At 38.0% G+C, this 24,357-nt stretch overlaps 1 protein-coding gene across 4 annotated transcripts in view; it reads right to left on the reverse strand.

The window, feature by feature from the left end:
- LOC126375636 (AF4/FMR2 family member 1-like) overlaps window positions 1-24,357 on the reverse strand; it is a 263,770-nt gene that overhangs the window by 59,978 nt on the left and 179,435 nt on the right. For all 4 annotated transcript variants that reach the window (XM_050022662.1, XM_050022661.1, XM_050022659.1 and 1 more), the window contains exons 5-9: window positions 15,816-15,907; window positions 13,255-13,332; window positions 9,630-9,674; window positions 8,010-8,108; window positions 6,794-6,851 (exon numbers count right to left, since the gene is read on the reverse strand). In XM_050022662.1, coding sequence (XP_049878619.1) covers window positions 6,794-6,851; window positions 8,010-8,108; window positions 9,630-9,674; window positions 13,255-13,332; window positions 15,816-15,907 — 372 coding nt within the window. The remainder of the gene's footprint in view (window positions 1-6,793; window positions 6,852-8,009; window positions 8,109-9,629; window positions 9,675-13,254; window positions 13,333-15,815; window positions 15,908-24,357) is intronic.

The following is a 24,357-nucleotide window of genomic DNA, read 5'->3' on the forward strand; positions in this document are numbered from 1 at the left end:
ATACAAAATCTCTTTATAAATTGTCACTGACATTCTATTACACTTGTCAAGTAGTCAAAGCCTTTAGAAAAAAAAAAACTATCACGCACACACACTAACATTGACACCACTACACGCTCAGCAAATACACTGTAATCTGCACCACTACAAATGTAGAATTGATCAAAATTGAGGGTCTGAAATATGGTACTTCTCGTATTCGGACCCTAAATTTTTGTTAGTTTGCGAAAATAATACACCAAAATATTACTATTTATCGGTTTTATAACAATATTCCTCTATCCGTTTTCCTGTAGCACTGCATCAACTTTTGTATGGAAAACGAATCACCTTAACCAAGTATTCACATCACTATTTACATAAGTTTCAAGCTACGCAAAATTCGCTTTAGTTATCATTTGCCCTTTGAATCCAGCACAGGCCTAAACCAATGACTATCGAATTTGTTTTCGAATTCATGTTTTGATCATTCACGTGCTCAGCGGTGAAGGAATACATCGTGAGGAAACTCATATTCCCGAGAAATGCAATTTTCGGAGGTACGTGACCTAACCTGTAGTGGGCTGATTTTCGCGGGTTGTCAGGTCAGACAGGCAGTCGCTTCTGTAAAAAACCGGACCTGTCAAATCTTCAGGTTAGGTAAGCGGACCCTGTGAAAAACGAGATAATGCTAGGGAGAACACTGGAGCCATTACGTAAATATATTGGCATCATACTCCACTCAGTTACCGTGTCGTGAATATTCTAATGAGAACATCAATATTCACAACTACTAATAAATTCGTCGTCAATACACCGGTAAAATCTTGTATTTTATTTCATGTTCGGATCACAGATAAGTAATTGATATAATACGGTTTCGAGGATTTGTGCCCGGTTAGTGGCAATAAGTTCGCCCTCTATTATATGAGACTTAAACATAGCTGGCGAGAAGTAGTTGTTTATACTATGCAAATCTGCCTACCCGTCGGGGATAAAGGCAAGATGTCTTTTTTTTGTTCTAGGAATTCACTGAAGACGGATAAGTTCAATTGCCGATTGAGTGTAAAATTCCTTTTGACATTTTCATATTTAAAAAAGTCTTCTCAATCGAAATCAAACCTTATGCTATTTTCAATGTTTATTTTCTTTCACTAATGACAGGACTATCATAAATCATTTACCTAATGTTAAACTATTTATTCATTGCACGAAAAGGATACCCTGAAACCAGGGTTGATGAGGTTGGTGATCCACCTCACAACCCACACGATAGAAGAAGAGACGAAAAGGATCATAAGACACAAACAATATTAAATAAACGATACGTAACTGGCAACCTTATTGCTAATAAAATAAACACCCACGTCACAACAGCAAGACAATAATGACCTAACCCATGTTTGATGAAACAAAACCGGACGCAGCATTCTAGAGACATCTAGATTGTTCTAGAATAAATATTGCATGCGACTTCGTGAAGTTCTAGAACAAATCGGACTAGAATCGGGTAACAATAACAAACACTCGTTTAAAAGACATAAATAATACTGTGACATAAGCTAAAGTCACGTTGTCACGTTGTTGTTGTTGTTGTTGTGTTGCCTTGTTTTTCTTTTTTTATATAAAAAGCGTTCAAATTGTGACCACGGCTGCTTTCCGCTAAGTTTTCATAGGTCAGGGGCATTCGTCAAACTCGTTTCGAGCCACGCCTCCGTCCGAATTAAAACATTCGCTCGTCAAACGATTTTAATTAAGATGACAATGTTTTTTGGGTTCGTTATGCACTTTTTACAATATCATCAAACACAGTAATGCCACTGATAAGATAAAATCTGATATCAGTTCTTACGATTCCTTGCTATATAACTCGTAAGGGTCATTTTGAAACGTCACATTCTGATGTTAATACACTTCTCATCAAAAAAATCGAAACACTTCCGTTTTCATTGTTTGTGTCCGAATTTAACACAAAAAAGAATTCATACAATGAAAAAAAATACATAAATTTATAGCTGGCAGTTTGGCCATTACAGTAATAAGCGAAAATTCTAAATTCAAAATTAGAATTTCATTTGTTTATCTTATAAACGAAATGAATCACTGTTTTGAGACAAATGTGTGTTTAGGGTTGGAGTACATTTAGCGTTTAAAAACTAAAAATTGGCGCCTATCCTTAAACTTTTTGTTTTTTATTTCAATACTGTGACTTTGGGACGTCTGAAAAAAGGTTTTTTTTCTAAAACGTATGGATACTTCGCCCACAGAAGCCGCCCAAGTTGTGGCATTGCTGGATTCTGGCCTTAGCGTGTTGTGGCTGCAAGACTGCATCTAAGCCTGTCATCTGTTCATAGAGTCTATAAACGTTATCGGGAGATTGGTTTGTTCACGCGCCGTTCAGGATCTGGCAGGAATCGGGTCACTTCTGAGCGAGATGATCGATTTATTGTAACAACTTCTTTAAGAAATCGACGCCTTAACGCTTTTCAACTGCAGCAGCGGCTTCGTGTTGTACGAAGGGTGGCTGTAAGTGACTCTACAATTAGAAGAAGGTTGAAGGATCGTGGACTGGTACCGCATAAGCCAGCAAATGGGCCGAAATTAACTGCAGACCATCGAAGAGCGCGCCTTAACTTTGCACGTGAGCACCTAAATTGGTCATACCTACAGTGGAGCAAAGTTCTCTTTTCTGATGAGTGTAAAATTATGCTGTATGGTAGCGACGGAAGGAACAAGGTCTACAGAAGAGACGGAGAACTCTATGCACAATGCTGCATTGAAGAAAAGGTCAGCTATGGTGGCGGTTCGTGGACGGTTTGGGGAGGAATCAGCGCCGACGGTAAGACAGAGCTTGCTTTCGTGTCTGGGCCACGTCTGCCTGCACTAAACTGTCATCGGTACGTCGAAGGGTGTCTCGAGCCTCATGTGATGCCCTATGCACATTTTATTGGCAACGGCTTCATATTCATGCACGACAATGCTAGGGCTCACACCGCGGGCGTCGTACGAGATTATCTTAACGAAGTCGATATCTCTATTATGGAATGGCCAGCAAGAAGCCCGGACATGAATCCCATTGAACATCTGTGGGATGAATTAAAGAGACGAATTCGAGCAAGAGATCCTGCCCCAGAAACACTTAGCCAGCTGCAAGATGCAATCCAAGAGGAATGGGACAATATACCACAGCATGTGATCGTGACTCTCATCCGATCGATGAAGAACCGTATGGAAGCAGTAATTAGAGCTCGGGGAGGGAATACAAGTTATTAAATAAACGTTTTTTAGCTTTTTTTTTCATTTACGTGTGTTGTTTTATCCATTTCCTTTATACTCCATACGGAATAAAAATGACTCATTTAACAAAATACGAAACCTATGAAAAATTCATTTAAATTTAGAACATTAACATTAAGATTTGATAAGCTCATATTACTCACTATTAAACGACATTTAACATTTATTCCTAAATGTACACATTTTTCTGATAATCCTGACAAAACGTAAACTTGCAAGGTGTTTCGATTTTTTTGATGAGAAGTGTATCTTCAACATTTAAAATTTTAAAAGTGATTTATTTTTTTCACCCGGATTGAAATTAGTGTTTTGATAACCAAAATCACATCATGTTATGTTTCAAAAAAGCCCTACACGCTTTGCACTATAAGGCAAGGATATAAATATGTATGCTAACAATTTATCAAATACATAAATTAACAGTCGTATTGGCTATTGGGGTGTGCAGAATTGCTGTTATATATTCCAAATACTATTAAAAAACGCGAAAATATTTAAGAATGAAGTATTCAAGAATGAAGTACACTACTCATTGACATTATCGTACACGCGCATCTGTGTGTGTGACGTCTGCCACCATACGATAAACTATGTTCGAGGGGGGGGGGGGGGGGGGGGTAAGGTAAACCTAGCTCAGCCGCTGGTGGGGAGCGGAGAGTTGCCGTTCTATAAGTAGTATTATTCCTTATTCTATGCTAGAAGGTAACATTACCTTTTCATAATTCCGAACCAAACTAGGCATTTTATTTAACCGATTCAAAGTAACGAAACTGCTCAGGTCTTTTAATGAGTGTTTGGTAAGTCCGCGCGGTCACCCGTCGTTCGCATGCCGGGGATATCTCTGGGCCGATAAAAACGTTGCTTATCCCAGAGGACACTAATTGGCTAACTCCACTGGCTTATTGCCTGTAAAAATCGGATTAAAGGGCTTTTTCCCACACAGACGCTCTAGGCCCGTAGCGACACGCATTCATAGAAACATCCACTTACCGTAAAGGTGACTTAAGTTTGTTAGAAAAAGTAAAACGGCCCTATAGCTGCCTCGGCTAAACTGCTGATTTCATACATTTTCGATTTTCCTACCTGTGAGCTACGGTGGTAGCTGATGAATATGAAGTGGACTGTATAACTAAATGAAATGAAGGAATAACAGATACTTAGCTTTGAGAATTATTTAATATATTTTCACCAGTCACCAAAAAAGCAAACGACAAGAAGTAAAAACAAAATCAACATACAAAACGTCAAAAAAGAATAAATATAAAAAACATAATAATATAAAAAGATTACAAAACCTACGAAGAGTTCGCAACACTACCTATTAAGTACATTTTCTATATATTTAGTATATCATATCAAGCAACATTAACGTTATATTTTTTTACAGGATTCGCTTACCAAACTTGTAAATTTTACACGTCCGGCATTTTACCGAAGCAACTGCCTGCCGGACTTTTCAACTCGCAAAAGGTAAACCAGCCCAATAATTAGCTGGTCATATAGATACCTCCAAAACGTATTTCTCGGGAATGTGAGTTTCCACACGACGCTTTCCTTCACCGATGATCACGTGATAACGAATTAACATGAACTCGAAAACAAATTGGAGAAGCATTGGTTTAGGCCCGTGCTGGTAATCGAATCTGCAACCTCACAATGTGAGTCAAGCGTTTTTCCAACTGGGCTACCGCAGCTCTCAAATATCCCGATCCTTAATCCCGATTTTAATAGTAACAAAGAGATAATTTCAATCGAAAAAAAAAAAACCATTCTAACTCGGTCGGGACTTGAACCCGCAGATCTTGTCAATCATAACCACAAAGATTTTTTTTTTCGATTTAATTTTCTCTTTGTGAGTAAGTGCCATAAAAACAAAAATCACAGCCGTTATTTTCAGATCGTTTACACGCCACTTTTGATACGAAGAGGATACGAAATTCCAAGATGAATATGATGGATGTTAGTTTATGTATTCGTATGTTATGTTTGATAATATTATTCTACAAACGTATCGTTTACTAAACCCAGTTTATCGCGCCGCTATATCGATACGCTACGCCGATTATGTTATCGAGTCGACATGGCAAGTGGCCTTGGTTTACTTACACAATTTGCCTCTAGACAATTATATACATATGTATAGTGCATAAACAATACTGTCATAAGACATGAATATGTAAACTTAATCATTTTAAAATGTTATTGTATTTCCAAGTGCGCTAAACGCTTATTATTCCAAGGTCATGCGTTTAACCTGCACGTGTTAATTGTAAATATATCTTTACCGGACTTCGATTACTAGTTATGTAATCAAAATATTATTATACAATCGCCGTAGCGTATTTCACTTGCGGTCCAGAGAAGCAACGCTGCAAGCATAATGGGTACGTTATGGGTACGTGGGCAATAAGGCCGCCTGTTGTGTTTTTCTGTATATGTTGTCCTTATCTCTGTATTTTGTATCCATTGTGCTCAATAAAGTATTTTATCTATCTATCTACGTTCGGACGGGGCTCGCTTTCTGGAGGGCTTTATGACTGACAAGGTTTAATATATTTTTGTGTGTATTTTACAATGAAAATAAATTACGTTGCGTCTTACGCGACCATTTGTCAGAATTGGAGCGTTACGATATCTGGCTCAGTAATGATTCCTATCTAATTGGGATAGATGGAACATGCTTCACCGACAATAACGTGGCTTTTAAGTTTTAATTGTTTCCTATAGAGCTGCATTCACTAGGTCGGCAAATCGGCACCGGACGTCCCGATCTTCATAATAATTCGAACTTAATGCGCTTTGCACTGTTAAAAATACGTTTCAGAAGGAATTCTTGTTAACAGATAAGATTAAATAATTATGATTAGATAAAGTAATTTGTCTATCTATATAATATTATACGTTGAATATCTCTGTCGCCACGTAGGCCAGCTGGAAGAAATATCTTTGTTTAGAGATAAGCTTACCTGTACTGTATGTTTTATTGTGTACAAATAATTAAATAACATTTTTTACTTTTAAAAATGGGTTCCTATTCCTATATGTTTTAATACGGGTATAATATTTAGATGTATCTAATATACCTGCAATATATCTACAATTTATTTTTTCTAGAGCTGGCTTTGGCTTTTTTATTTTGCTCAGAGTCAATTTGGCTGTGCAGAGAGGCAACGTGGCCAGTATTTTGGAGACTTTGCCTCGACGTGTTGAGTTGGAGGACATTTTTTATTTAGATTTATTTATTATTATTTTAAAATTGTTTTTAATAATGTGTGTGTTGTTACAATTGTCTGAATGGAAAGTATTTGTTTATGCATTTTTAATTTATACTTAATAAAAATATTTTTATCACGTTTTTAATTTCATTTCAAAATACTGAATTTGTAAATCCAAACCGCTCTGTATGCTGACTAAAAACGAAAGTTCCTAATAGATATTGGCGCCCAATCGTTTATCTACACTAGACAGGGCACGGTACGCAGACGAGCCTGTTTAATATGAAAAGGTAATTACTTACCGGGTTTAGGTAGGGGAGGTGTTTTGAGATCGTTTGTGGGTTGAGGGGTTTCCTGCACCTGTTAAACAAAACGACACTATAGATGCCTTCATCACAGTAGATACAAGGAAAGAGCAAAAGTTCAGTCACTGAGCCCAGCGAATTATTTGTAAACAGTGGTGAAATTATGAACCATTAGTTGTCATGATTATAAAATTTGTGTTTTTGTAGTTGTTTTTGTTCTACTACAGAAACGACATGTAACCAGGAGGTCTTAAGTGCAACCAGTTAATTTATTACTTTGCAAAAAAAACTGATTGGACTTTTGCAGCTTATCCTACGTATTTTGAAATTTAAGTTCAATTGGCTATTTGACAGTTGTAACAATCAAATATGAAATATGTCGGATATGGTAGTTTAATCATTTAACGATAATTATCCAATAGACTTTTTTATAAAGATCATTTTGAAATATTTTATTTTTAAAAAATAAGAATGCATTTTTTTATCTGTGTATATTAACATACATAAACTGCCTATATACGTCCCACTGCTGGGCACAGGCCTCCCCTCAATCAACCGGAGGGGGCATGGAGCATACTCCACCACGCTGCTCCACTGCGGGTTGGTGGCGGGTTGGTGGTCTGTGTATATTACAAGACCCGAAACTCGGGCGGCCGTCATATTTCACAAATGAAACAAAAACTATCTGTCAGGTATTATGTTATACTATTTGACAGTTTCAAATTGAAATGTGACGTCATTGGGCAAAATGTCACGGGAACAACCGTTTTCGCGCGAAATTTGAAATTAATGAAGAAAAATATGTTTTTTTCTAAGTATTATAATATTTATTGAAATATGACGTCACTGGGCAAGATGTCACGGGAATAACCGTTTTCGCGCGAAATTTGAAATTAATGAAGAAAAATATGTTTTTTTTTTTCTACTTTAAAAAGCTTTTTCGAGAAAATAAAATATTTTAAGAGGAATAAAATAAGCGTTTGTATTTTATAAAATACTTAACTGGAAACTGTCAAGTAGCCAATTATAGAAGTCACTGTGGTCCTGTGTGTCATCAGCTTGCTTCTCAGACGGGGAGCACCGGTCCGACCCCCGGTACCGGAATTCCGCCAATGAGTTATTAATTTATCCTAAGTGCAGTTTTCACTATGTATAAACTCACGCCCGTAATCCCTAATGGGGTAGGGAAAATAACGTAAACAAAGAGCCTTACCAGGCATTTGGTGTGTGGGTTGAAGGTGAATTTGTTCTCGAGTTCTTTCCGCGGAGTCGCCGCTATCACAGACAACGGAGTAGGCAGGGACTTCATTTCCTGTAACAAATAGAATCGTTTTCAAATTCAAATTCAAAATATTTATTTCGGAAACTAGTCCATATTTAGTTAGTAACAAAAAGCTTAGCCTAGTATTAGTAACAGATTCGAAAGACGACAACATAAAAATAAACTACATGAGGCCGGCCCGAATCACCGAAGCCGCGGGCAGCTGTGTTACAGCGTGCAATCGCACCCAGCGGTTCAGTTTTAAGATCTTCGCCTACTTCTTCTCTACTTCTATCGTGTGGGTTGAGAGGTGAATTACCGACATCATCAACCCTGGTGTCAGGGTTATTATTGAGCCGCCAAAGGCCCCTGACATGGCTCCTCATACTTACAAAAAAAATTAGTGTTTTATTTTTTTGTTATAAATAACTACCTCTAGTTACCAGAGCTTCCCTAAGCGTAATCAGAAGATGCTAGTGCGTTTTTTCGCAGATACTTTTCCCCGACTTTACAGGTTGTGAGAAGATGGTTTAGGCAGGTGAGATGTTCCACATAACACGTATTTAGTATGTATAAATTGACGATTCAAAGTGTAACTATGTTACCACCTGAATAAAGAAATTTTTGAATTTGAGTTTGAGCTTATGATGGGAACGCCTCGTCTTTCAACGTAATCAATACTATTTAATTTACAATATTTTAACCTTATGTAACTTGATTATCTAAGTTTAAAAACTAAAACCGGACTACGGAAAAATCATGCTCTAAAAAGTATGAAAGAAGAAAATACTTCTCTATAGAGATAGCTGTGGTCGTATGCTGTTACGCAAATTCTTAAGACAGATTTTCAGGCATTCGACCACGGGTATCTGCTAAACATCGCTATTGGGAAGAATTTCAGAGAAATATTTTCTTGTTTTATAATTTTTATAATTTTTAGAGCGGCCTTTTTCTGGCTATCGCATTGTTTTCGTTAGCCATGTCATGTACTCTACTTCGCATTCCACAACGAATATATATAATCAATATTAACACAAATCTCTCTAGCGGTATTCCGTTGACACAGGGTCCGCTTACCTAACCCGAAAATTTGACAGGCTCGGCTTTTACATAAACGACTGCTTGCCTGACCTTCCAACCCGCGAAGGAAAAACCAGCCCAATACAGGTTAGGTCATAAGTCATATTTCTCGGGAATGTGCGTTTCCTCACGATGTTTTCCTCAGACAATAAAATCAATACTAAAATTTAGGCTAAATAAAACTTAATTATACGCTTTAAGTGGCAATTATATACTAGGAAAAAGCCGCAGTATTCATTAACATACATACATACATAAACTCACGCCTATTTCCCGCCTATTTTTCCTATTTATTTAAAGGTTTAATACGATCTACTCTGAACCGGCGTGCGTGTATGAAGCGATTGATGAATGTGGAGGAAGCAAGAGAAATGTGTCAGGATCGAAGCAAATAGAATTCTATAGTCTCTGCTTACCCCGGTGGGAAATAGGCGTGAGTATTCATTAAACACTTTAATATACGTCAATAAAAAACAATTTGTATGTACGTACCTTTAAAATAGATTCTATTGGCGGTTGACTGCTGTCGATGGCATTCTGCAAACAAAAAAAAACATACCAATTAGTCATTATCAGCCAAAAATTGTTCACTGGACATAAGCTTTCCCAATCGACCCGACGGATATGGAGCAAACTCCATCACGCTGCTCCAGTACGGGTAGGTGGAGGTGTTGGGACCAAAGGCTTTACGTGCCTTCCGAAACACGGATTCATCTTATATTTCCGGACGATCAGATGATTCAGTCTGCAATGTCCTAGCTAAACAAACACAGACTGTGATTACAACAATATCGCCGAATCGGGAATCGTACTCGGACCTACGGATCGTGACTGCAACGCTTTAACCACTAACTAAACCACAGAGGCTGTTAAGAATACATTATGTGTACTGTGTGTGATACATAAATAATATGCATGCTTTAAGATCTTCCTTTTTGCCAAATTTCATGATTCTAGGCCTACGGGAAGTACCCCGTAGGTTTTGTTTTTTTTTTTTGACTTATTGTAGATTTGCCGCAGATGGCATTAACTACTTGGCCGGACAAATGGGGAGCGCTGAAGGCTTTCACCCGGTACAACGTTTAAGACAACAGGCCTGAGGGTGCCCAGTTGGGCGCGAACCTCGGCTCAGGGCGTCGTCTGAGAGGAAAAATATTTGAAAGAATTAATCGACCCTAGTGGGTCGATAGCGATAAGCGCTGAATGAGGGAAATCGTCGACCACGCCGGCGGGGTCGGTATCGGGGACCGTCGTAGGTTTTGAACCTACCTAAAAAATGTATGAAAAGAAGTCTAAATAAGGCTGCATCTTTAGATTGAGTTGATTTTTTATAGCTTCAAGAATGATCACATGAATGAATGATGAGGTGTATTAGATGTTAATTGCAACTCGATACCTCCACGCGTTCTGGAGAACAGTCTTGACAAACGGATGGACAAGAAAGTAATCCTACAAGGGTTTCGTTTTTCTTATTGAGATTCGGGACCCCTAAGAATCTGCCTTTTACACCCGGTAGACGTCACGCGCTGTAATTTTTATTGTAGGGGGTAAAGTGGGGTGGATTGGTGCTATTGTGGCAGGAATTTATATTCTATAGTAGGGTGCGGCGGGTTTATATGATTCCAGACCAAATGTTGCCAAATATTGTCTATTCCATTATGTTTTCTTTTGTAAATCTTACTGTAAGATGCTTTTCCAAAATTATTATTGAAAAGAAAGAAGATAAGGCTTGTTACCTCATAAAAGACCTTATATAAATTTGCAGACGCGCAAAAATAAAACTACTTTTACGAGAACACATTATGCCCTGTTTAGCAGAGGCGATTAAATATAGGGCGCGTTTACTGCGTTCAGTGCCGCATGATTTACTGCTCGTGCGCAGTAAAAGTATGTTGCTGGGCTCATTTTGACAGACCAGTCGCTCAATGGTCTATTAATTAGAATCACTAATTGGAGGCCCTGCGTTCCTTATCTAATGAGGACCAAAAAAAAAACCTTCGGTATCAGACTGTCTTCTAAGCAATTAGGACTCCCGAGTGTATAAAACTATACGATTTTGTGCTTCTAGCGTTCTTAATCTTCTCTGTGTACTAAATTCATCATCTCTCTAGCGTTATCCCGTTTTTCACATGGTCCGCATTATAGAGGTATAACCTGAAGATTTGACAGCTCCGGTTTTTGTGACTGCCTCACAGACACAGACAAGAAATATTATTTTAACGTAATAATTGTAAAAAAGACAAATTGATAGAATCGAAATTCGTTGAATAATTAAATATTTACATTCACCCAAAATCAAGGCATAGAGAATTGGCAATAGGAACCCGTGACGTTACATTTGTCCCCAGTGCCTTAAAAGTACAATCAGCTATAGAAATACCGTTTTTCTAGAATGGGACGGAACTTTCCCCCACCACTGACTTTAGTTAGTATATCTCCAGCGTTAGACAAAATATTGAAAAACGGACTTCCGATTAATCTGAAGAACGTTCACGCGAGTAGATTGATGAAAAAAAATTAGTCAACCTCCCTGTTAAAAGTTGAATTAAGTAAGTAGTTGTTATAAGGTGATTAGGTAGCTCGGGCATAAACTTCATTATATTATTTATAAGAACAATTTTACCCGACGAAACACAAAGAAAAGAGGTAAGCGAGAAAGATTGTAAAGAAAATTTATATTTTACTCAGAAAATGATTTCATAGAAACGAGCTATTTTTGGCGACTGGAATCATAACTTGGGAGTTTATGAACTAATTAAATAAAAAGTGAAAGGTAAGTAGCTTGAAACTTAATAAGCGTTCTATTGTACTCGTTGTACTATTGGCCACATCTACCAACCACATTTATTATTAACTACATAAGGCCGAGATTTCCAGACACAATAGTTAAACAATGGGGATTGGATTTTAAAAGATCAGTCTTACGACTTTAAACCGTTTTATACTGCGATGTGTGTCACTGCCTGAATTTGTTTTCGAATTCATGTTTGGATCATAAATGATTATCACGTGCTCAGCGGTGAAGGAAAACATCGTGAGGAAACCCGCATTCCGGAGAAATGCATTTTCGGAGGTATGTAACCTAAGCTATACTGGGCTGGTTATCCCTTCGCGGGTTTGAAGGTCAGACAGGCTGTCGCTTCTGTAAAAAGCCGGACCTGTCAAATCATAATGATATCTGGATAATGCTAGGGAGATGATGACGCAATTCCGACAATATTACATACATACGGGTCAAATTGATAAGTTGCCTCTTTTTTGAAGTCGGTTAAAAACGACCTCGTTTTCCAAAAGAATTAAAAATACAAATTCAAATAATGCATAAACCACGTCGGTGGAAATAACTACTTATTTAATAGGTCAAACGTACGGTACCTTCTACGAGTGCTATAAACCATCCCACAATTCACGACCAACGTTTTGCTTAAAAACCGGCCAAGAGCGTATCGGACACCCAGGGTTGCAAACCGTAAACTTTACGGGCTAAAACACACAATGCTTTAACTTTATTTTATTAGTAAAATTTTTGTTAGAACCATGATAAAACTTGGGAAGTATATATGTATGAGCTAGATTTGGATTCTTTAAAATTTCCTTAGTCATACACACACTATTTCTCTCTCGAGTCGTAACGTCATTCAACCGTATATATACGAGTACATAATACCTATACAGGGTGTTAGTGACACCGTAGCGAATACTGATGATTCAGTTCATGATACTGAGGTAATATCAAGTGACAGTTCATGATACTGAGGTAATATCAAGTGAAATAATCACTCGATTGTCCGAAAAGAAATGTGCTGACCATGAGTACCTATGGACTATACTCGACCACGCTACTCCTCTACAGGCATAGAATAAGGAATAACACTGCGTATAGAACGGCTACTCTCCGCTCCCCGCCAGCGTCTGAGCTAGGTTTCCCTCCCTCCACCCCTCGGTCTTACTTTAGTCTTCAATCGTATGGGCGTCAGACGTCACACACACAGATGCGCGTGTACGGTAACGTCGATGTTAAGTGTCTGTGTAAAACGAGGTGTTTTGCATGAAGTGTCCGGGGTGTGCTACGGATTGGTGGAGGTGTTTATGCTAGTTTAATGATGTATGAATTTACCTGAGCTTGGAATCCGTTAGGTATCCGCAAGTTGGGCGGCCGGTGCGCTGGCGCCCCTGTCGAGCCGGCCGCGTCGCTCTGAAAATCATACGACATATTGAAAATACCTCCATTTGAATACTCTCTCTCTACCTCTCCCTCGAGAGGAGGTCTGTGTTTACCCGCTGCTACACAGAACCACTGTAACATGTTGGCCTATCTATCTATACGGACTTGAACCGCTCACTGTCAAGTCACTGGGGTCCTGGGTCTCACCGCCTTGCTTCTCTGACGGAGAACGACAATTGGATAGTTTCCCAGGTAGGATAAATTATGAAATTCTGATTACTAAATAAAGACTAAAGCACATAATAACGGGTTCTTACCGCGTTTGAAATAGGGATATGAGACTCCCGATATTTCGACACTGTTGCAAGTGCCATTACGGGATGACAAGGACTAAAATAATGTATAAAGACTAAAGGTAACAAAACGTGTTTCCTTTTTTCTATTTAACATATTTATGAGTTTTAATAAAGAAAAATGTAATAATAAGTGCGATATTTTCTATCACGTTTTCTATGACGTCATGGGTTGCTTTTTCGTAAAAATTCCATAGTAATTTCGTATTTTGGCGTTTAGTAAAAAGTAAGTCATTTGTCTAGTTGGAAACTACCCTATTCGATCCCTGGTACCGGACTTGCATCAATGAGTTGGTAATTTACCGTACATGCAATTGTCACTAACACAGTTGGCTCGGCCATTATTGACGGCCGCCTATCACGTTGGTCTAACAGCAAGCTCGGTGAAGCATGGCTACTTAGTCCGTCTTGCGATGGATGTATAGTACGTATTGTTGGATATCAAATTCATGTTAGGACTTCAATGCCAAGTGTGGTTGTAAATTGTATTCTCATAACTTGTGGCACTCAAACTCACCTCGGTCTAAATAATTACGAGTTAGAACTCAGATTTATTTATTTTTTGTCATGTTACCTGCGTTTCTCCAATAACGGCCTAAATTTTAAGTTATACTTGTCATTTTCTTATCCGCCAAAAAGGGACGGATGATTGACAACTGTTAATTTTAAAATGAATGAGTGAATGAATACATAACCTGGGCGAATAAAATAGGCATCGCGCTGATATTCAACCTGTTCGACGTGTGCTGTCAACATGATTCTGTCGGGTTATTGGCCAATAAAAAGATTTAGGAATGTTTTTCAAATTTCTGCGTAAAATTGACGTGTGTTCCATAAAATTTATGGCATTCGATTGCCCGTCCCTTTCCTTTTCAGTAGATAAGAAAATGACAGGTATAACTTAAAATAAAATTAGATGGTGTGTACTGGATTCAGCACCATTGTTGTTTAATTGTGTAAATAAATATATAATGCTTTATATTTTTTAAAAAGCTCATAAAAGAGTGGTTGTTTAAGAACATATTCTATGAATTTAATGAATTTCTTTGTTATAATAATGTATACACCTACTTAATGTACTTACCATCCTCTGTACCATTTACATATAACTTATGTTACCAATAAAGATTTGTATTTGTATGTGTTGTGGTTTGTCCGAAATATCCGTTTTTATTATTATTATATATTTTTAACTAATAAATGAGCTTTAGCAAAACCACAGCTACGTAATAACACGGTATAAACAGGCTTAACATAAATTATTTTTGAACGTTGAAAACTTCAAGTTCTGTTAAAGTTACCCGTAGTTCGGTTGTTCGCCGTGGAATATTTAGCGATACTGAAACGATTCCAGTATGAAACATGGTTAAACAAAGAGCCCTGAGCTTACGGTTAAAAATTCAATAGCTCTCCTGAATAGAGCGAGCGGAAAGTCTTTATAGCCCTGTCTATACAATTCCTGCTGGTGAACGCATACTTTTTAATGGTTCGTTGTAAAATTGACATATAGAACACTTGTACAGGGGAAGTTTATCAAACCCTTCGTTATTAAAACACAAAATACCAGGTTCAAAACAATTCTTCTTCTTCTATCGTGTGGGTTTTGAGGTGGATGACCAACCTCATCAACCCTGGTGTCAGGGTTATTATTGAGCCGCTAAAGAACCCTGACGTGATTCAAGTAACGACTACGTACTTGCATCAGTAAGTAGTACCCGGCACCAACGGCTTAACGTGCCTTCCGAAGCACGGATCATCTTACTTTCGGACAATCAGGTGATCAGCCTGCAATGTCCTAACCAAACTAAGGATCACAAAGTGTTTTGTCCCCACCGGGATTCGAGCCCGGGACCTCCGGATCGTGAGCAGAGCACTCAACCACTGGACCACGGAGGCCGTTAACAACAAAATTGACTAATTTAGATAGTAATGGGTACCCATGATAATAGTCTTGGGTGGTCTTCATACAAATACTGTTGTTCCTTTCATTACAGGTTTATTACATACAGTAAACCCATACCATGAAACCTAACATTTCACCTGTCGTCGATTCTAGTCAATCCCGGTTTCGCTGTTTTTTTTTTCAAAGCAAAGGTGCTATCCATATTAGTAAACTAGTTTATGTATGTACGATGGGAGTAGTAATAAAGTGTGTATCACCTTGTTGTACATGTAGGGGCGATGGTGCACGCGACCATTCTGCGGCGCGTGCGCAGGCTTCTTGAACTCGCTCTCTCGCCGCGACGGGGGGCCTGTGGACAAACATACATAATTTTAAAATAACATAAAACATAAACAGCCTGTATACATATTCATTAATTTAAGAGTCACTGTGGTCCTGTGGTACGCCGGCTTGCTTCTCAATCGGGGAGCGCCGGTTCGAAACCCGGTACCGGATTTGCACCAATGAGTTATTAATTTATCTTAAGTGCAGTTCTCACTAACACAGTTGGCACCATTATAGACAGCGATACGGCTCACCACCTATCACGTTGGTCCAACAGACAGCTCGGTGAAGTGTAGGTACTTAGTTCATCATCATGCCTCCCATAGCGACATAGTTAAATAGAAATCATTATGACAATATTACAAAGGTTGCCTGGAAGAAATTGCTGATGATAGCAAGGCCTGTTATGCCTGTCTTCAATTTTGTTTGTTACAGATATAAGAACACTGTGTCCTGTGTATTTAAAAAAGTATATATTATATTTTCTTCTAAGCAACCTTATACTATATCACACTCGAGTATAATGACATAATTTTACTTAACAAATGAACTTTAAATCAACGTAAGCATATACTTGGTTGATCAATCTACATTGTAATTCAAACTTCGAATAACCCGTCGAATAAATAATGTACATATTCGCGTTGCCACAAACATTTAGAGTTGGATTTTATGGATTAATAAAAGAGTGCGATCACCTAAGCCGGCGGGGTGAAGTCGCGAAATCATAAGGCACTTTAACTCCCGTATAACTAGGGGGGTCTACCGCCCCAGACCCCCTCATACCCCCAGCCTCCCGGGGTCCTCGTGAGGGGAATCTCGGAGGTGTTTAGCTGGTTTATGGAGATTGCGATCGGGACAAAGGAGTCCGAGTTACAACGCTTAGATTGCTCGCTGATCCGCGCCATCGCGCTGTAATAGACCTTTTTAGATATCGTGGAAATATATTTAATTATTCATAGTTTCATATCTTTGAAACTTTTTAAACTTGTAATAAATTTATTTTAATTATTGCGTATATTTCATCCAATTGAATTTGATAAACGTTTTTACATATTCATATCGAATAACATAAGAATACCTTAAAATAATTCGTTAATGTTGATAAAATGGAGACTGAAACTTTGTTTTTGTATTTTACAAAACCTGAGAGATAATACGAGCCATAAGGCATCCAATACTATAATCATTCTTGTGTTGTGTACCTATCTATGTCGTGTGGAGTAAATATTTCTATAATTATGATAACGCACATTTTTTTTAATTTGGGATAAAATCGATTATACGTAAGAACACATAAGAATTTTCTAACAGAAATATTTAAATAACATAGAAAAGCAACTATCATAAAAGTCATATACACGTCGAAAACAATAACGATAGAGCATTAACCTCATACCTACAAGCATTACAGCTACTTAAAAATCTTTTCACGAGCCCGAACGCTTCCTAGTTTCAGCTTAAGTTATGTAAGTCGATGGAAACTATTCAATCGAGTAATATCGATTAGTGTTGAAGCTCGAAAACTGTCTGTAGTGGTCACGCTCTATGGAACTCACTTCAAATATCACGCACGGAATATACAGAGTACACTTACATATTTGTAGATTTTAAAATTTAATGATTCGATTCTATTTACGAATAACAGTTTTAAGAATTATTTAAACGGTAATGCATAAAATTTATTAATGTTTAAAAAAAATATATAATAAAGTGGTAAGGAGCACGTCAAAAGTATTGATAAATGCACATCTACCTATTTTAAAGATCTATTATTCAATAAGCATTGGTGTTACTATAGTCAGATGTATTAAAAACAAATATAAGAAAGTGATTAAGGGCCGATTTCACAACAGTCAGATAGCGTCCATTCGTAGAATAAAGCGTTCCAAACTTTTTTTCATACAACATTGAGCTAAATAGGTAATTAAAAAAGAAACGTTCGTTGAAAAATCAGCCCGAAGTGAATTTCAAAATAATTCAAGGTTTTTAGGTTATTACGGGAAGGGAAAGATTCAGAGAAGCAATAGTAGAAGTCATCACTAATTTAAAAGCCACGCTCTTGTCGGTGTAGCATTCTCCATTCTTGTCTATCGAAGGCCAATTCCTTCACTTCTTATAATAATAGAAGAAATAATCCTTCATTTAATAGTAAAAGTAATAAGAAAAAAATAATAGTAATAATAATGAAGTAGTGTATGTGAAATAGTAATAGTAGTAGAAATAGTAGTAGAGTATCGCTTTAAGCGACAAGGCCGCCATTTGCCATGTACCTAGTTAAGAGTCTTTGTATATATTTACTTTTATTTTAGTGCATTAAAGTATATTTGTATTGTATTGTAGTAGAAATACACTGACGCGACTGTTTCAAAACTATTGTTTTCTTTCACTACCCAATCCACCCGTGGCCTTTTATTGACGTGACTTATTGTAGATTTGCCGCAGATGGCATTAACTACTTGGCCGGACAAATGGGGAGCGCTGAAGGCTCTCACCCGGTACAACGTTTGAGACAACAGGCCTGAGGATGCGCAGTTGGGCGCGAACCTCGGCTCAGGGCGTCGTCTTCACCCGTGGCCACTCAGCCTTTGTAACGTATAAATTCAACAAACCATGATGAGAAGCTTATTTAATTTAATGTTGCTGACATTACCCAGTTCCTAGTAGCGGTGCCGACACATGTGATTGGTCAATTTACTAGTCGCCATTAGCCGCTGCCGCAAATAAGACTAGTTGCGTACTAACAAGATGCGATCATAAACCGAATCCCATTTCGCGATCAAATCTATCCGCTAGAAGGTGATTTAAAGTAATAGGCGGGCGAGTATGAGAAGTTATGTAAGGGTTCCGATAACTTTATTGCGTGCGGAGAATTTCTGGATATCTCTTCATATCTTTATCCTGTTGGGATCTGAAAATATCTTTAATAACAAACGCTAAGACTTTTTTTGTTGCACAAAAAACCCAAGTGACAATATAGAAAAAAACGCCGACTTAATGTTTTTTTTTTATTTTGTTATACATATTTTTATTAGGCTCTGTAATTTTTTTAGGTTACCTAAGTTATTTTTATCCTTAAGATTGTAAACTGTAAATAAAAAAGGATAAAGAATAAGAAATATGGGACTCGTAAATAGAGATACAGAAGCTCTATTCATCATAATTGCGCTTAACCGCAATAAAATAATAATTAACGTCGCTTGTCACAGCTGTTTGGTTCCCGGCGGGGGTCAACGACCGCGCTTTAACGTCTCTAAAATATTTTCACCTCTTTTACTTTGTTGTCTTCGGGGTAATCCTTTTTATTTATCCTATTAGTGAAGCTAAGCATACTTCACTGCGGTTAACAAGATGAATACTATAGGCACCTAAGAGGTAGAAGTATACAACTGATCAGAAAACAAGTAGCTACCCTTGATACGCATAGCCACAGAATAAAGAATAATACTACGTATAGAACGGCCACTCTCCGCTCACCACTAGTGGCTGGGCTAGGTTTACCTCACCCCCTCGGTCTTACTTTAGTCTTCAATGGTATGGCGCCAGACGTCACACACACAGATGCGAGTGCACAATAACGCCAATGTGTAATGTCTGTGTAAAACGAGGTGTTTAGCATGAAATGTCTGGGGTGCAGCACGACCAAAAAAGGATATGATGAACCATATGATGAGAGGTGATCAGACTATCGATTGTACCCAGTATAACATAAGGTAACATGATTAGAATGACAGCGAGACAAAGATATAATACATCGCCTAGTGCGACAGAGACGCGAAATAATGTCTTTTTCGCACTAAAGGTGAAAGCGGTGCTGATTCCAGTACACACCTCTCCGAACTTTCTGTTAGTACTTCAGGGCTAACATGCGCAACAATCGATTCAATAAATTTTGTTGGAATCGATTAGTTTGTTATTTCCTTAACATGCGTGTCACGTGATTTTGTTCGCATTTTGACAGAACGTTATTACTTATTTAGGTTCACATATTATCACCAATCGTCAAAACGACTTAATTATATCTTTAGAATCGATAAAATTGTTTGCCCTACTTGTCCAAATCATAAGTTTACCGCAGTAATAAACGAGATAAAAATACATCCGTCGATTTAGCGCATCTCTAAAACGTTCGAGCTTCCCTGCAATCCGATCTTATTGAATTTATTGAAAAAAGACGTCTACGTAATCTGTGGGAAACAAACTCTGCTCTCAGCAATAAAGTTTAGTTTCTTCACTTCATATTTTATTAGACGGTTCCATTTCAAATGCTTCAGAAATGGAAGAATTTGCAAGAATGATGATAGCCAGTGTATCCATAACATTGGTCCTACAGGAGATACATTAAATAAAGGTGATATTATTGATAAATGTTTTGTTTGTTAGATTGTGATAAATGTTTTCTTGCCATTCATTGCCTAAGCAATAGCAATAAGGCCGCCAGATTTCTCACAGAATACCAGCGTCGCGGCTCACGACGCGGCATAGGCTGAGTGAGGACCTTTTATACGGGACACCATCCACTACACATGGGTAAGCCGACATGACGTCACATTTAATTTAGATATAAGTTTCTGTGTTCGTTTTCCATGTTTCTATACTTATAGAAAATATTTCGTGTGTGCGTTGACTTCTGATGTGATGTCATTATAATGTGTATATTATTATATGTAATCCGTGTCTGTGGTGTCCTAAATAATAAATGTTTCTTTCTTTCTTTCTAGATTGTACTGTATCTTCTATGTGTGTAAAGCTTGTTTTGTATGTTGTGTGCAATAAAGTATATTTGTATTATATTGTATAACATCACGCATGTATCCCCGAAGGAGTAAGCCAGCTGTTTAACTTACGTATAATAAGGGTGAGCCTATTATGAGTTTCAATATTGTATGTATCAAACAGTGACCACATGGATAAATTGAGTTTAAAACGGCTCTGAATTGCAATGACTACTGAACCGAGCCAAGTGGTATAGGACTACCCACGTGTTGTGGTACGCGTGTGTGCAAAACGTGAGAGGAGTCCACCCATACACACATATAAAAACTGCAGTGGGTCGAAAGGTCAGCAAAGGTTTTACTATGAACACTGGTGGCATTATTTGTCGTTATTAAAGCTATTATCGTCAAATAAGCTGATGAAGCAAACGCAAATTGTCAATTTTACTTATAAACAAGTAATATTCCATGTATATAATTGTCTATGTGTTTTGTTTTTGTTTTGGTCGATTGAGGGAAATCATGTGCTTAGCAGACGTGAAAGGGCTGTTTGTTTTTTTTTTGTAATTTATTAATGACTACTTATATAAGGAGAGATCTGTGCGTAGCAGAGGAGCGTTGATTGGGTGTTCATGTTTATTTATTTATTTTCTTTATTAAGGAAACAAACAGCTTACACAATAGATACTTAAAGATATAAACTTATAATTGAACACATTAAGCCAAAACAGCTTCCACCGATGTATCTAACATATATTATATTCCGTTGCATATTGCAGTGAACTAGTCTGTAAATTATATTAAGTTATCCTATTAGGCCCAAGAATTAAATTAATAGGTACAAAAAGAAACCTCTGTAAACAATCCATCTGGTTTAGGTATAATAAATGACTTGATTCTTAACAAATTGATTTTAAACACTAACCAATACTGAACTTGATTTTAAACACAAAAATGCTGAATTTGTATGTTTTGTGTCTTCTGCCACCAGCCCACAGTGAAGCAATACGGAGATTATGGACTATATCATCTCTACTCATCATCATCTTCATTATCCCGTTTTCCACAGGGTCCGCTTACCTAACCTGAAGATTCGAAAGGTCCGGTTTTTTACAGAAGCGACTGCCTGTCGGACCTTCCGACCCGCGAAGAGAAAACCAGCCCAATACAGGTTAGGTCATGTGACCTCCGCAAATGCATTTCTCGGGAATGTCGGATTCCTCACGATGTTTTCCTTCACCGCTGAGGACGTGATAATCATTTATGATCCAGACGTCCAGGCACAGCACAGGCCTAAGCCTGTGCTGGATTCGAACTTGCGACCTCACGGGGCTATATCATCGGTAGAGCTTAGGCATAACAAGGGTCAGTAAGTATATGTAACGTAGGCTATTTCTGTTTCCGATTAGCATTACCTGACATCAAAACAATATTCGAAGTGCTATTTCGGGAATAGTGTGCGAAACTAAAAATAGAGTCAACATTTGACATTTACAACAAAAGGTAAACAAATACAACAAACAATTCGGTGTGACTGACACCAAACAAATTGCTTTCTCGCATACTAAACGATTTCTGTTCTGCATTTCAGCAATGCCCGCGTTTCTTACGGCGCCCGCTCTACTCCAAACGGGTAGCGAGTTGACTAACATAACAAACATTATACACGCTCACGACTCAATGGGGTAATCAGAGGTACTTCCTTCGCAAGATGAACCAAGTATCCACGCCTCACCGAGATTTTTGTCAGGCCAACGTGCGCTGCACAGCGCTTAAGATAAATTAATAACTCATTGGTGCAAATCCAAAGGCACGCTAAGCCGTTGGTCCCGGGCTACTAGCCCAAACACCTCTACCAACCCGCAGTGGAGCAGCGTGGTGGAGTATGCTCCATACCCCCTCCGGTTGATTGTGGGGAGGCCTGTGCCCAGCAGTGGGACATGTATAGGCTGTTTATGTGGTGTAAATCCAGTAAGTAAGATGATTTCGAGCTTCGGAAGACACATTAAGCAGTTGGTACTGACTATTAGCCGTAAAAGCTCGTCCACCAACTCGCCATGGAGCTGTTGATTGAGGGGAGGCTTGTGCCCATTAGTCGGACATATAGGTATAGGCTGTATATATATGGTAGATATATTTATTCATATCAATTCTTTATTCATAATAAATATTACACGTCAACAAATATTTCGATGAGTAGGTACACATTATATAAATTACATATATTAGTCTTTAAAGCAAGATAATGTTAGATGCAATATCGCTTTCTCGCGGTCAGTGGGTGTCGGAACGCCCCGCGCTATCGCTGTAACAACCGAAGAGAAATAGTTTATAGTTTTTATCGCATTTACAATCTTATCAGCTCAGAGCTTCTAGCCGTTTGTTTCACTTATTGTGTTATTAATTTTATCAAAATAATGTACAACAAAAACAATGCCTGCTGATTTTTTTACATTTAGAAGGATAATTAAGAAAGCTACTTATCTTCATCACAACTGTACCAAACTAGTGGCACGCTATGATGGCCGTTTTGACATAAACAATCGTCATCATCTACCTAACGTTATCCCGTTTTTACGGGGTCCGTGTTACCCTGAAAATTTGACAGGCCCGGTGTTTTACAGATGCGAATGCCTGTCTAACCTTCCAACCCGACGAAATAACCAGCCTAGTACAGGTCCGCTCAATATAATTATAAATTAATACCAAACTTGAACACAATAAAGCACAACTATTTGCACCTTTAACGTAGTTATTCATTAATACGAAACTTTATGAGCGGGACAAGCGTCAAAACGTCACGTAACGTGCCGCTAAGTAATACCAAATTCGAAGAATCCACATGCCCTCACTTAATCCACTGTCCATACGTATACGTAAAATCGCAGCATTGTCACGACTATCACAATGTATTTACTGATATATATTTTATGGCTACAGACTAACGATTCTCAGGAAAACATATGAAAGCAAGTTTAGTACAAACTAAACGCCGATACGAAGACGAAGATAAGTAAGTGAGTGTGTGTGTGGTGAGAGTGTGTGTGAGTGAGTTTAACGATAAGACGAAGTAGTAATAAAATGCAAGGAGACAGATTTGGAAGACTTAGCATTCCCGGAGGTATTGCCGTAGTAAATACAAATAAGCTTTATTGCTAAATAACTAGTAGTAAGTAGGTTGGTAGGTATGTAGGTTCGTCGAAATCTAAGTATGAAAGAGGAATCATAAATATCCATTGCCTACTGTCTTTTATTGTACACCACTGGCCTGTTCAGTTGTTAATCTTCTTCTTCTTCTTCTTTGCGAGTTGGTAATGAAATAAAATGATGCAAGAAGGGCATGCTATCAAAGAAAAATCTACAATAAGTCACTAAATAACTTCCTTCGTTTTGGAAGTCTGTTAAAAAAAACCATGAAATGCAAAATAAAACTAATAAAATCATGAATAATAACATAATCAGCCTACCCCGACGGTAGCGAGGGGCGAGGAGAGGGAGGTAGAGAACAATGGCGGCCACTGGCCAATGACATGCGCGCACCTGCGGCCGTTGACACGTGCGCCGGCGCACAGACCGCACATGCGTTTGTCGCTCGCTAATTAGTGTGACTTATCGCAAGCCTTTCAATTATATCGCCTTGTTGGAATTAGAGTAGGACTTGCTTGTGGACATCAAGATCCAAAATAAACATAATATATTATTATTATTATCATCCATAACATAAGCTCACTAAATCGCAATTGGGGTAGTCAGAGGTACA

The sequence above is a fragment of the Pectinophora gossypiella genome, chromosome 19 (assembly GCF_024362695.1).
Source record: "Pectinophora gossypiella chromosome 19, ilPecGoss1.1, whole genome shotgun sequence".
NCBI classification, from domain to species: domain Eukaryota; kingdom Metazoa; phylum Arthropoda; class Insecta; order Lepidoptera; family Gelechiidae; genus Pectinophora; species Pectinophora gossypiella.